The sequence below is a fragment of the Oryx dammah genome, unplaced genomic scaffold (genome assembly GCF_014754425.2).
Source record: "Oryx dammah isolate SB20612 unplaced genomic scaffold, SCBI_Odam_1.1 HiC_scaffold_16, whole genome shotgun sequence".
Classification (NCBI taxonomy): Eukaryota; Metazoa; Chordata; class Mammalia; order Artiodactyla; family Bovidae; genus Oryx; species Oryx dammah.
Window position 1 is genome coordinate 46,585,873 of NW_024070200.1, and position 14,175 is coordinate 46,600,047.

A 14,175-nucleotide genomic window follows, 5' to 3' on the forward strand; every position below is an offset into this window, starting at 1 on the left:
GGGGCTGTTTTCCGTATATAACCTATGATTAGCCAAGTTCTGGGGCAGCGACACAACCACTCACCCACTAGCCATCCATCACAATTCCCTTTGGAATAGACTCCAGAGTTGGAGGGAAACTAAGCTGCCCAGAGGAGACAGGAAGTGTCCATCTTCATGGTAATGCACGTATCTCTGTGTGTCTGTGTGCCTTTGAGGGCCAAGAGACTAGCTCAGTAATGTCTGACTCTTTGCGACCCTATGTAGCCCGCCAGGCTCCTCTTTCCACGGGATTTTCCAGGCAAGAATCTTGGAGTAGGTTGCCATTTCCTACTCCAGAAGATCTTCCCAACCCAGGGATAGAACCCCTGTCTCCAGCATTGCAGGCAGATGCTTTCCCGTCTGAGCCACCAGGGAAGCCCCTGAGGGCCAAAATGCCAATCTATTGTCTTGCGAGTCTTTCCACCTGTGGGTAGCCTAGCTCCTAAAACAAAGCAACCATACCTCTTCAACTCTTGGAAGAGGATCATTCGGGCTCCTTCCCTTGGCATCCTGGGGATGGCACCCATCCCCCCAAACTGGGCAGGGCGACTGGCGGCCTCAGAACATGGAGCTCTGAATCCTCAGGCAGGCTGACCAGCATTTCAGGCCACCCCTTCACCTCACCAGCCCCCACCAAGATCCCAGGAAAGACCAGGGCCCAGAGGAAGCACCTTCTTTGCACAGTTTATTTCTTCCCAGTGACTCCTGAACTAAGCAGACCCCCTCAGGGCAGTGCCTCTGGCATCCCCCACCAGCCCCTCCCCCGCAGCCAGCAGGAATGTCAGCCCGTCTGGCTTTCCTTATCTCAGGCTGTGGAATCCAAGGCCAGGGAGTAGCTGAGCGTGGGGCGAGGGTAAGGAGGGGCGGGAGTGAGGTGGGGAGATAAGGAGCCACTCGGGACCCTGGGAAATCACCCCAAAGTAGGCCTTCCTCGTCCCTAGGGCCTCGCATGGCCTGAGGCCTGAGGCCCACGGAGCCGGCAGAGGCCAGGGGGACCCTGAAGGGCCCTCAGGGCCGGTCCGGCGGCACCATGATCTCCACAGGCCGGGCGAGGCCCCTCCTGAGGCCTCGCTGGCGGCCTCCGCTCGCCCGCCAGCCCGACGGGCCGCCGGCCCGGCCCCCAGGGCGCGACTCACCTGGTCTCGGGCCGCACGCTGAGCAGGTAGCTGCGGCTGGCGGGGCTGGGGATCCACACGGGCCCGTCGTCCTCGCCGTCGCCCCCCGCCTCGGACCGTCCGCCCGAGCCCCAGCCGCGGCCGGGGGCCCTCCGCGACCCCATGCTGCTGCCGGCCCTGCCCGTCTCCGGCCCCTGCCCGCGCTCCCGGCCCCTGCGCGTCAGGCCCGCGCCGGCGGCCGCCTCTCCCGCCCGCGGCTGACGCGCGCCCCTATTTATAGCCCCGGGCCCGGCCGTCATCACCTGCTGCTGTCCCTCCCCCGGCCCGGGCCGGCCACCACGGCCTCCGAGGCGCGCGAGGGCGCCGGGCGCGAGGGGCCCCGCCAGGCCCCGCCTGAGGGGCCCCCTCGGGGGCGTCGGCTCCTTCCCTCAGCCGACCGCCCGACGTGTGTGGAGCGCCCTCTTGGCGCCCGCAGCCACCCCGGGCGTCGGGGTCAGGGGTCAGAGAGGCCTCGGGGAGGGAGAGCGGAAAGGGGGCGGGGTGCAGCTCTAGAACCAGACGGGGCGTGTGCCCCTCGCCTTCCTCACCGGGCCTGTGGGACCCAGGCTTCCCGGCAGCCTTCCTTCCCTACTCGCCCCCGTTTTGCAGATGTGGAAGGTCGGGCTCTGCGGCCTTTGCCTAGCGGAAGGTGTGGGAAGACCAGAGGAGCTCCGTCAGGTATAGGGGCAAAGCCCTGAAAGACCAAAGAGGGCCGGAAGAGGCAGTGAGGGGGAGGGGAGGGAGGCTCGGAACCTGGACTGAATCCAGCGGGAGCCCAGACCCATCCCTCTTCCAGGCGGCAGCCCTAACTGACCCTGGCCTTGCCAGTGGCTGTTGGCCCAACACGTAGACCCACACCCACATACCTACTACATAAGTAACCTCAGTTCCGAGGAGGCCAGAACTCCTCAGAATGTACCTCTCCATTATCTAGGGTAGATTAGGGGTTCAGTAAACATCTCTAGAATTATTGAACCTCCTTCTCTACCCTGTTCAGCCTCCATTTCCCAGCACCCCAGGGGGAAGTGGGCTGAGTCCTAACGCCCAGAAAAACAATATAATCACTCGACACTTTCTTAGATCAAAATCCTAAGTACTGTCTAATTCTGGTTGTAAAAGTGGAAATGACCATTGTGTGTGTGTGTTAAGTCACTCAGTCGTGTCTGACTCTGTGACCCCATGGGCTACTGAACTGTAGGCCACCAGGCTCCTGGGTCCAAGGGATTCTCCAGGCAAGAATACTGACATGGAGAATACCCCTCCCTCAAGGGCTCTTCCCACCCCAGGGATCAGACCTGGGTCTCCTGCATTGCAGGCAAATTCTTTACCATTTGAACCATCAGGAAGCCCTGTTTACCCATCCTTTCTTCTCCTACCCCGTTGAAAGCATCCAGGAAGTATCTGAGCTGGATGGTTATAGCCTAGAAAATTGGAACAAAAGAGTAGAACCCTCTGTTCTATAAGCTGCACTCACATCCTTACTCCTTTTGGAAATGGCTCTTTCACTGTGTGCTTCCAGTGGCAACTGTTTTGATCCTACACGCTCCCTCCCCAACTCCCTGAAACCTCCCTCAGACTCAAGCCAGTCTATTCATGGTACCCAGGGGCCCTGATGCTGGGAAAGATTGAGGGCAAGAGGAGAAGGGGGTGACAGAGGATGAGATGTTTGGATGGCATCACTGACTCAGTGGATGTGAATTTGAGCAAACTCTATGAGTGGACAGGGAAGTCAAGCGTGCTGCAATCCATGGGGTCTCAAAGAGTCAGACATGACTTAGGACTGAAATACAATGGGCGTAGAGACTGAGCATGCACGTATCTCCTTGACCACAGAAGCAAGCATCAGACCCAAGCTGTGCCAACCAAGGTTCTTTACCAAAATGTTTTCAACTGGAATTGGGAAAGAAAACCTGGACCTCCGTGGTGGTTAGCTGTAAGCTGCAAGGTCCCAGCTTTTAGTAGCAATGTTTCTTGCTGTGTGGAGAAGCCAGTCTGCAGTGAGGAAGAAGGAAGCTGACACAGAGAGAAGCAAAGGCTGGGGGCACAGAGTCCTGCTGGCTTCCAGGTGCCTTGTTGCAAGTGTTCCTGAGACCCAGCTTTATCCGTGGCCTTCCTGCAGGTTGGCAGTTCAACCATTTCCTGGAAACTGTATCCAAAAATTCTCTCACTTTGCTCAAGCTGATTGAAGTTAGGCTTTTATTAGTGAAGTCTAAGAGTCTTAGCCAATACTGAAGACTTTTCTTCTAATGAGCCCGAACTTGCCAAATTTGCCCACACACACCCACACATACATGTTTCTGGTTTCCTGGAGGTGGGCATATTAAAGTCTCTTCAGTTGTCTCCAGGACAGTCCTTCACATATTTGAAAGTCTGCTTGGAGTTTTGGTTCATTTGTTTAAGTTTAGAGTACCAATGGGGCTTCCCAGATGGCACTAGTGGTAAAGAACCTGTCTGCCAATGCAGGAGACCCAAGAGACTCGGGTTCAATCCCTTGGTCGGAAAGATCCCCTGGAGAAGCACATGACAACCCACTCCACTGTTCTCGCCTGGAGAACGCTATGGATAGAGGAGCCTGGCGGGCTACAGTCTGTGGGGTCGCAGAGAGTCAGGCACAACTGAAGTGACTAAGTGTGCACCCATGTATCAGGCTGGAGCACATGTGCTAGAGTCAAGGGTCACAGGATCTGTGCCTTCAAGGATCTTATGGCCTAACAGGGTGAGAGGAACAGAAGCAAAATACACTGCAAGGTGAAATGTGCAATTATAAAGCTATGTATAGGGAAGCATAAAGTATAGAAGAAAGAGTAGTTGGCTCTGCCTGGGGATTTGGTTAGGATAGTTTGCAAAGAATAAAGTAAAGCTGAAAAAGGATTTTGGAAATGGCAATAGGTGTTCACAAATAGACTGTTGTGGGTGGAGGGTAGGGTAGAATATTCTAGATGGAGAGACTAGTATGCACTCAGATAAGGAGGTATGAAACAGCTCAGTATTCACATCACTTAAGTGTAAAGGATTTGGGCAAATAGAGAAGTGGGGACATCTCTGGTGGTCCAGGGGTTACAGTGGTTACAAATTTATGATTCCAGTGCAGGGGTCATGGGTTCAATCCCTGGGCAGGGAAGTTCTGTATGCCTCTTGGTGTGGCAAAAAAATAAATACACATTTTTAAAAACTGAAAAAATAGAGAAGTGATTTAGGCAGGAACCCTCATTGTACAGGCCTTGCCTAGTCCAGTGAGGAACCTGGACTTACCTTTCAGGCCGTTTCTCTTCCGACAATGGAATATGGTGCCACTAGTTACCCCAGTGACTCTCCATTTCCTTTTGAAAATGTTACACACACACACACATCCCCACAGAGGTCAAACCAGAGCAGCCCACAACTGAATTAGCACCTTTCTGGGTCTGGGTGTCACACAATTAGCAACAACTTTTTTGGCAGTCAAATTATTCCAAATTATTTCAAAGCCTGTAAATTTTCAACACAAACCTCTGTTCATCTAAGTCCACTCCTACTCTACCTACTTGTAAAGTCTTTTTTTATCCTAAGTGTCAACTTCCACTTTTGTTGTTGCTGTTGTTAAATCTCACCTTCCTAATCTCACATTCCCTTTCCTTCTTACCTGAGTCTTTTTGAATTCTGCTCCTGCCATCCAGTGTACAATCTGCTCTTCTCAGCTTCTTGCTATCTGCCAATTTAATGATGATCAGGGCACAGCTGAGTAAGGAAGGTCAAAGCATTCAAGGATGGAGAGATGGAAAAGGCACACTCTCTTTCCTGGATTTATAGTCTAGCAGGAGAAAGAGGATATATAAATTGGTGTTTAACAAGAACTAGGCCAAAAGTCCAAAGACTCGGGTTATAGTTCGGCCTTTCCACTGAGTGTTGTGTGTCCTTGGGCAGGTGGCTCACCATTTCTGAACTTTATCTCTCTCCTTTGTTAAGAGGAGTGAGGTCATGATCCTTTATGATCCTGAAGGTCATAGCTGTTGATCCAATAAGGATTTATTAAGTCACAGCTGACTACAACACGCCAGGCATTATAGCAGGTATTGAGAATGTTATAGTCTCTATCCTTGAGAATTTCTCAAGCCTGAAAGAAAGACAGAAAATTAAAACAGAATCGCCATCAATCCTCTGACAGAGGATTGCGCAGAAGAGCACATGCTGTGGCTCTGTTTGGAAATAACCATGATACAAGGCAGTCAGTGTTTGCTATTAAATACAAGCACTGATGAAGTGTGGTAGGAGCTGGTACTGGTGCCAGGATCCACTTTCCCAATTGTTTTGAACTTTCTGGGGCCCCCAAGTAAACTGGGTGCCTGTGGTAGGAAAATCTTGGGCTACTGTTAATTATTATCCTTGTAGTTGTTCGGGCACTAAGTGGTGTCTGACTCTTTGCGGCCCCAAGGACTGCAGCCAGGCTTCCCTGTCCTTTACTATCTCCCTCAGTTTGCTCAACCTCAAGTCCATTGAGTCAGTGATGCCATCCAACCATCTCATTCTCTGTTGTCCCGTTCTGCCATCAATCTTTCCCAGCTTCAGGGTCTCTTCCAATGAGTTGGTTCTTCGCATCAGGTGGCCAAAGTATTGGAGCTTCAGTATGAGTCCTTCCAATGAATATTCAGGGTTGATTTCCTTTAGGATTGACTGCTTTGATCTCCTTGCAGTCCAAGGGACACCTACCTTATGAAGTATCATTAGCTTCCCAGACCTGTAGCAAACTTCCCAGGCATTTTCAAAGCTCCCTAGACGTGCAACCCATCTCAGTGCAAAACATTAGTATCATTGTAAGTTAATCAAATGTATGTCTATCTGAACCCACCCCCACCACATCCAGTTTCCTATTTTTCATTCCCTTGATTCCACGCATTTTAAAGTTCTCAGCCCTGAGCTCAACAAAAGCCCTAGATTTCTGCTGACCCTGCCTTCTTCTGGGAAACTTCTGGCTTCTGCTGCAATCAAGCTGCCCTTCCTGCCAGCCAATCTGTGGTGCTCTGGACTTTTTATCTGACCTCCTTCCAAGAGCTCCATAGGCCCATGATCAAGGCAGCTGAGTCCCTAATTCTGAGGGTGGAGACTCTAGCCCTGCTGCTCTGGGATGAGCTGGCCACTCTGGCACTCCAGGGATGGAGATGTGGCCACAGCTGTGCTGGGGTAAGTGGACACCAATTAAAGGATCACCGGCAACAAGAAGGCACTCCTAATTCTGGTTTGATTGGAAAGGGAATTTGGGATTCAAGTGCAGAGCTGTGTTGGCCAGGTGCCCGCCCCAATCCACTTATTCTGATTCAACATCCGATTAGAGGGGCCAGGAGTTTCTGCCTCAGATGTAGGTCTTTTCCAGAATACAGCTACCATTACATGACAGGGTGCCTCTGTGGTTGGGGGCAGCGATTAATGGGTCAGGCCCAGGACACAAGCTCCACGAGCTTGGAAAGACACCATCCAAGCCCAGGCCTCTTCAGGTCTTCTTGCAGAGTGAACTGGTCCTTTTCCTTCAAGTCTTTTTTTCCTAAGGGATCTTCTATATCTCAGTCAGCCCTCCTTTTCCACTACAGCTACTTCTTCTCATTCTTTAAAACATGTTAATACCTCCTGGCAACAGCTGCTGCAATTTCTGGTCAACCCAAGGTACGTCATTGACCAACGAAGCCACTGCCTCCACTTTTGAGCTTGTTAGCACCTGCCCCACTTCCTCCTCATCAGCCACCCCTACTCTCTAACCCCACCTCTGCCAGCATCACCTGCCCTAAAAGTCAAGTGTTGTTCCAGGTTCTAAACTCTCTGCCTGTTCAAACTCTCCTGCCTGCTCCTTCACAACTGTCTGTGCCTTTCCTCACCATCACCTCCCCATCCCCCTCACCTCATCTTCTTTTCCCCATTTAAAAATCATATTCAAAACCCTCCTCAGACCCAGACCTCCAGGATAGAAATGGGACACTTCCTTCTTAGGTAAAGAGCTTCTTAGGAAGCAGAACTCATCTTCCTCTTCAGATACCAAATATATGCAGCCCTGTCTACATGCATGATAGGTCTTGGGGCAAAATTTCAGGCAACTTTGTCAAAGGAAGAGGAAACCCCAGAGGAAGATAGAATTGTACAGAGTGTGCCCTAGGCTATAACTGAAAGGGGAAGTCTAGAAAAAGTGGAGCTTCCCAGTTTAAAATATCAAAGAGCAGCTTAATTACTCACTTGAAACATCAAAGACATAATCAACTTTCTCCATTTTCATAGAAAATAGAGGCAATGACTATAGGATTAAGTTTTAGAAGTAAAATCTAATAGATTTTAGTCTATATCTGAGAGCTCAGTTGCTCAGTCGTCACGCCCGACTCTGTGACCCCATGGACTGCAGCCTGCCAGGTTTGTCCATGGGATTTCCCAGGCAAGAATTCTGAAATGGGTTGCCATTTCCTCCTCCAGGAGATCTTCCCGACCCAGGGATGGAACCTGCATCCCTTATGTCTCCTGCACTGGCAGGCAGATCCTTTACGACTGAGCCATTTAATCTGTATCTATCTATAAATAACACATGCCCACCCACGAAACAAGATGGTGCAACTGGCCCACCGTCACGTGAGCACTATGATGGAGAATTTTCCCAGTTAGAATTGACTCAAACGGGTTCATCATATTGTTTTGCCACATTTTCCATACGATCCATTACCTACACACTTGTTGAGTTTTCAGTATTGAAGCACTAAAAGCTATTTTGAATTTGCAAAGGGTAGTAAATATTATTTTAAAAAATAGGAGCATGCTAAAAGGCCAACACATGACACGATGAACTAGCTCAAGAATTCATCTGGCCCTAGGTCTCTAATGAATAGCTACCTGGGTAACAGAAGGATTTGAAGATGCTTTAGGATTACCAAGTACGCAGCTCAGACTTGGAAAGGCTTGACAAAAGCCAAAAGAAACATTTCCTCAAAAAAAACTAGAATTCTAACTGAAAAAGCAGAAATCTGATGCAAACTGAAATATAAATAAATGCAAATAAAAGTGATATTACCTTGTGGGGGTCAGTGGGAGGGGTCTTTCATTTTTGTATATATCTAGGCCAAAAGTAAATAAATAAAACAATTAAACAAAAGAAGAAATTCAACAAGAGGTCTTGCCTTTAGTTAAGTCCCCTCTATATAAACACATACAGGATCAAGAAGACAAAATCTTCTGGGCTTCTTAGGGACTTTCCTGGTGGCTCAAATGGTAAAGAACTCACCCGCCAATGCAGGAGACATAGAAGATGCAGGTTCAATTCCTGGGTCAGGAAGATTCCCTGGAGTGAGAAATGGCACCCCACTCCAGTATTCTTGCCTGGGAAATCCCATGGACAGAGGAGCCTGGCGGGCTACAGCCCATGGGGTCACAAAGAGTCGGACACGACTGAGCAACTAAGCACAGCACATACAGGATCAAGGAGATAAAAATCTAACCAGGTTCAATTCTAGATCCCCAGGAATTTAAAACTCCCCATCTCCCAATCTGACAGAGGCCCAAACTGAGGGCAAGAAAAGAGAGATCAAATAAGCTGTAGAATTCAGATTGGAACCTAGGTCTCTTGACTTCTAGTTACTGGATTTCTTCATTCTATCATATAGCCAGTGAGTTTATTCTCAAGGTTATGTAGAAATATGGAAAATGTCCAGACATAACATTAAGTAGAAAAAAGTAGGGTACAAAATCAGAGGCAGTGCAGCACTAGTCACACCTAGTGAATCTCAGCTCTGCCCCTTACTAATTCCATGACCTCAGGGTCAACCACTCCCCTCCAAAAGGAATAACACTATCTCACAAGACTGTTAAATAGGCTGAATAGGAGAATGAATGTTAGAGTGATGTCTGTCATGTAGTTTGATGTTAACCACTGTTATTACCATAATTATATCATAAACTCAGCTATGAAATGCATAAAGATTGGAAAATGATATGCAAAAAAGAAAACAACTACAAAGACAGATTATAAATATGCATGGTTTTTATTTTTTCTAGTAATGCTATATCATTTCCCAATAAGAAAAAGCCTTTTTTAATTTTATTTTGGCCATGCCACAGGGTTTGTGGGGTCTTAGTTCCCCAACCAGGGACTGGACCCATGCCCCCTGCAGTGGAAGCAACAGAGCCCTAACCACTGGACCACTAGGGAAGTCCCCTGAGAAAAAGGCATTTCCTTCAGAGGGACTGAAGGCTCCCAGTCTCTAAGACTGCTGTGGCAGCCGTTGGTGGAAAAGGTCAGGCTTTGGACCTGGATCCCCTAAAAAAGACAGGGAGAAATGTTCCAGAATCTAGAAGATTCTGTCTCATATCAGGCCCTGAGAGAACTGTGAATTGACAGCTACCAAATGAATCAGATTCTTCCACATAGGCATGCACTAATTCACTCAAACACTCTTTAAACCAGTACTGTATACAAGGAACCATCCTAGGAGCTTTCAAAGAATTAGACTGACCCCACTGGATGAATCTGGAACAATTTCCATGATATAAATGAACAAAAAGCAAGCTTCAGAACACTTGTGTAGAGAATGCTATCATTTGTATTAAAAAATAGATATATAAATACACATATTTTAAAAAGCTTGTAAATGCATAGAATTACTCAGAAAGATACATAAGATATAGAAACAGTGATTAATTCTGGAGAGGGGGCTGTGGAACCAAAGGCTGACCTCCAATGAGCAGCTTACTTTTCATTGTATTCTCCTTTGTATTGTTTGGATGTCTTACCATGTATGTGTGTTAATTTTCTTCAAAAAATGTAAAAGAAAAAAATTAAAAGCAAGTAAAAGGAAGTGTACCCAGAGCTGAATATACAGTGATGACCAGGGTAGGCAGGGGTAGGGTGGGGTGTTCAGCCTCGTGGAAGGCAAAGTGGGTTGAATACGCTGAACCACAGCTGTTTTCAAAAGCCAGACTGTTTACATAAGTTATGAGAAGAACTCTCTATACCAATCAGATTATAGTAATTTGACATATCATTTCACCGATAAAGCAGTTGGAAAATAAATACTAGTCATTGGTCAGGCCTCAGAGTGTATTAAATTGTAGTTTCTACATGGGTGAGAATCTTATCTGTTTGACTTGGGCAGCATTCACTCCAGCAGCAAGCATTTTCTGATAACAAATGATAGCAACAGAACTCTTTAAAGACACCTTTGAAAAAAGATCAAAAGATACTGGACCCTGAGGGAACCACGATCCCTGTGAGGGTTGAGCCACCTTTTCTGGAATAGCTCCCCCCCGCCCCAAAATGGTGATCTTCAAATGGCAAGGTAAATCCCAATAAGAATGAGGTCATAGGGACACTGCATGTGCTATGGAATGCCCCAAGCAAATGTGCCCTCCTTGGGATGAAGAGGCACAGACTGACTCCAAAGAGAACCTGGTGCTCAGTGGGCATCCCAACTGCAGGGGAGGTAGGAAAGCAGGTGTCTGGACGGCTGCAAACCGGAGATAAGCTGGCCGCCAGCCAGAGTAGCCAAGTCTCTAAGGCAACACAGCAGTTGACACAGTGGACTTTAGAACCAGATGGGCTTGACTTACAAGGTCGAGCAGCAAGTTATTTAAACTCTCTGAGCCTCGGTTTCCTTCTCTGTAAAATGGAGAGGATCGCTGTGAGATAATGCTGAGGACAAAGGGAGAACCACTGGAGAGTGTTTTTAGCAAGATTCTGGGCCCACGAGCAGGTTTACAATGCTGTTAATTACCACTATTACTGAACAGTGGAGAACTGACCATCAGCATCTAAGTCTGAACAGCGGGCGAGGTACACTGCCCCCTCCAAGCCTAAAGTCAGGTCAAGAATCCCAGACATCGACAGTGTTTCATAAACTAGAAAACGCTTCCTGGCTTATCAACTCACAGCAGCTTGTGAACCGAGTCAGGTGGGAAATACCAGGCCTATCTTGAGGGAGGGGTCTGGTAAAGTTAAGGGGTTTGTCAAGAGCTGGTTGAGGGTAGAAGCTGTGACCCAGGTTTCTTGGTGAGTGGCTCCACATTCTTTCCACTCCATGCCACCCCCAGGAAGGAGACAGAGCTGAGGTCAGGACAAGTCAAACCTGTGATTTCACTGACTCCTCTACCCAGGCTCCAGCAAGAACAGTCTCTGAGCAGGAAGAGACTCAGCCATCCATTTCCAACACTTCTATCTTTCCAATCTCTTCTGTAATGTGTTCCTGCGAACAGCCCCAGGTGCAGGATGGGCACCCTGAGACTGGAATCAGGAGGGACTGACACCTGAGTGGGGGCCGGCTCTGGCCCTGCACGCAGCTGGAATCAGGCCTGCTTGGCCCTCACTGCTTGCTTGGGAAGCAGGGACATGGTGGCCTTGGCAGGCCTGGGAAACACTGAAAAATACTGTTTCTCTGAAACTGAAAAAGCATTAACCTTTCCCAATGCCTTTAACATTTCCACTAGAAATTTGGCATTTGCTAGAGGAAGAAATTTTTTTTTCCCAATTGTGAAAAGGTCAGGCGTATTTATCTGACTTAATAATTTATAATTGATATTCGATACCCTCCTTGAAAGATTGACACTAAGAATGCCATCAGTACCCACCTCCCGGTGCTGCACTATAGCCTGCCAGGCTCAGCCCCAAATCTGACCCAGGCAGGGCTGCAGCAGCCGCTTGGAGAAGAGGTCAGAGGGCACCTCCACATGGCCAGCTCCTTGTGCTGGCCAGGTCCTAGCCCTGCCATCAATGAAAAGACAGCCCAGCCTCCCATGTCCAGCCCCCATTCTGCCACATCTGAGCTCCCTGCAACAGTGACAATACCACAGCCTCTTGAACAGTGTAGAAAAAATAATTCCTCCCTTCTATCCCTTCCCCTCTCCCACCAGTAAAGGGTTCTCTTAGTAGAAGAGAACCATTTGTAGGAAAGATAGAGGTGCCCAGCAAAATGTCAGTAGGCCCTAAAAGCCAATGCCACTAGCTCAGTGTTGCAGGGGGGACTTGGAGGTGACTCCTGACCAGCATTACGACCCTCCCTTCACCCCTTCAGAAACTCTGAGCTCCTGGTTTCCTAACCTCAGCTGTAGAATCTAAAGAGGACCTTCCTTCTTGGACATCAGGAAACACCATTCTCTCTCAGAGATGGGCCAGTGAGGGAAGTCTGAGGAGGAGAGTAGGGCCAGGCTCACCTGAACAGGAATACAAGAGCCTACCTGCGTGGTAAGAAGGTTTTCTTTTATTTGAAATATAGTCTGAGCAACATGAGTGTAGCCAAGAGGAGGAGGGGCTGGCTGCCGGGGCAGCAGCCTCTCTAATGGCACAGGAGCAAGAGTACAAATATCCCCATGTCTGTGTGCCTCGAACCCCGCTCATCAGGAAAGGCAGAACAGCAGCAGAACAAGGACGCACAGCTCCTTTGAGGGGGCAGTGGGGGCAGCGGGGGGGGTCCTGCCTCTCTGTGCCTGGCTCCCAAACAGAAGCTTTTCCCACCCACACAGACAGGATAAGCCTGTGCGACAATGCATCCTCAGGACTGTTTGCGGGGAAGGAATCAGAGAAGACAGAGAGGAAGGGCATGGTTTACGACAGCCCTCTGCAAGCCAGGCTGGGTGAGCTCTCTGAGAGGGGGCCGCGCCAGCACCCTCCTCCCCTGTCTCAGGCTCTGGTATTGTGAAGTGAGCTGCTGCAGGGAGGCCCAGGCTGAAGGCAGAGAAAGGGGACCTCCCAGAAGAGCACGGCTGCTGAAGGGCCTTGAGCAGAGGCGACAGTGGCGGGGTTGGAAGGACACAGACGAGAGTTGGGGTACCAAGAAGCAGCACAAAGCCATAAATAACAGAAGCAGATTCGGAGCTGTGAGGGTCCTGGGCGACCCCGCATCTCCCAGGGCTGGGGGCCACCCAGCCCCCTGCAGCTCAGGGCAGACCCTGCTCCAGGACACAGCCAGACACACTCACGCCGGATGGGGCCTGTTCTTTCCCACTGTCCATACAGCAGGCGGAGGACGCCACGGCGCCACCCCGACCACGCACCGCAGGGCCTCCGGTCACACATGCGGGGACGGTGTGTGGCTGTCCCGGTCCTGAGAGGTCTGTGGTCGACTGGGAGCGTCTTGGGCCCCGTCCTCATCCTGGGCCAGGCCCAGTGATCTCCCCGTCTTGGAGTCGCCCACCAGAGGCTCCTCGGCACTTTCTTCCAGTCCGTTCTCCCTGGTCTCCATGGGCACCTCCTCCCCAGAGCCCTCCTCTGGCTCTGCCGCCTCTGCCTCTTCCTCCTCCTGGTCTCTCACCTTGTGGACAATGAAGAGGTGGCGGCTGAGCGAGCCAGCAGAGGTGTAGCACAGGCCACAGAGGAGACACTGGGCTGTGGAGCTGTCCTTCTGGTGCTGAGGTATGTGGCGCTGGAACTCCAGCCCCGAGTCCGTGCCAAAGCTACATTTCGCACACTGGAAAAGCGACTTGTGCCTTTTGGTGGAAGAGACTGGCGTGCCATTGCTGGTGTCAGGAGCAGCCCCCACTCTGCTGACTGGTCTTTTCAGATGGTTCACCTGAAGGAGAAATGACGTGAGCCTGGGAGTCCACCACCCAGGCCGGGCTCAGCCCAGCCCAAAGTCCTGGTCTAGGTTTGGTTTGCTTCTTTTACTTGTTTTAATGGACACATCCATGTACCATATTCCAAAGACGTGGGAAGGGTACAGAAGAGATGAAGTCCCCCCTCCCTGGCTCCCCAGACAATGCTGGGGTTCTGAGGTACTGCCAAAAGATGCTCCAGTCACGCCCAGAAATACAACCACCACCTTTTACAGGATGACAGCACTGCACGCACACTTCTCTTCACCCTGCTTTTTCTCACTTAACAACAGATAGTGACAGATTTCTTTATCCCCTGGGCCAGAGCTATCTGACAGATAAATCTCAGAAGTGGAACTGCTAGATGAAAGGGTGTACGCATCTGCAGAGAAGAGAAGGTGTGCATCTTAATCATGGACAGTTTTGCCGAAACGCCAAGTGACACCCTACCTGCTGTGTGTGAAAGGGCCTTTGCAGCCCA

At 49.9% G+C, this 14,175-nt stretch overlaps 2 protein-coding genes across 7 annotated transcripts in view; both read right to left on the reverse strand.

Moving 5' to 3' along the window:
* The window catches only part of ALPK3 (alpha kinase 3), a 56,918-nt gene extending 55,572 nt beyond the window's left edge, over positions 1 to 1,346 (reverse strand). For 2 of the 3 annotated variants that reach the window (XM_040257473.1, XM_040257474.1), the window contains exon 1: positions 1,158 to 1,339. In XM_040257473.1, the coding sequence (XP_040113407.1) occupies positions 1,158 to 1,300 (143 nt within the window). In that variant the 5' untranslated portion in view covers positions 1,301 to 1,339. Of the gene's footprint in view, positions 1 to 1,157 lie in introns of all 3 variants that reach the window. The other variant, XR_005723992.1, reaches the window with a different exon arrangement.
* Positions 1,347 to 9,697: 8,351 nt separating this feature from the next.
* ZNF592 (zinc finger protein 592) overlaps positions 9,698 to 14,175 on the reverse strand; it is a 49,981-nt gene continuing 45,503 nt past the window's right edge. For 2 of the 4 annotated variants that reach the window (XM_040257480.1, XM_040257479.1), the window contains exon 10: positions 12,348 to 13,672. In XM_040257480.1, coding sequence (XP_040113414.1) covers positions 13,172 to 13,672 — 501 coding nt within the window. In that variant the 3' untranslated portion in view covers positions 12,348 to 13,171. Of the gene's footprint in view, positions 13,673 to 14,175 lie in introns of all 4 variants that reach the window. The other 2 variants (XM_040257477.1, XM_040257478.1) reach the window with 2 other exon arrangements.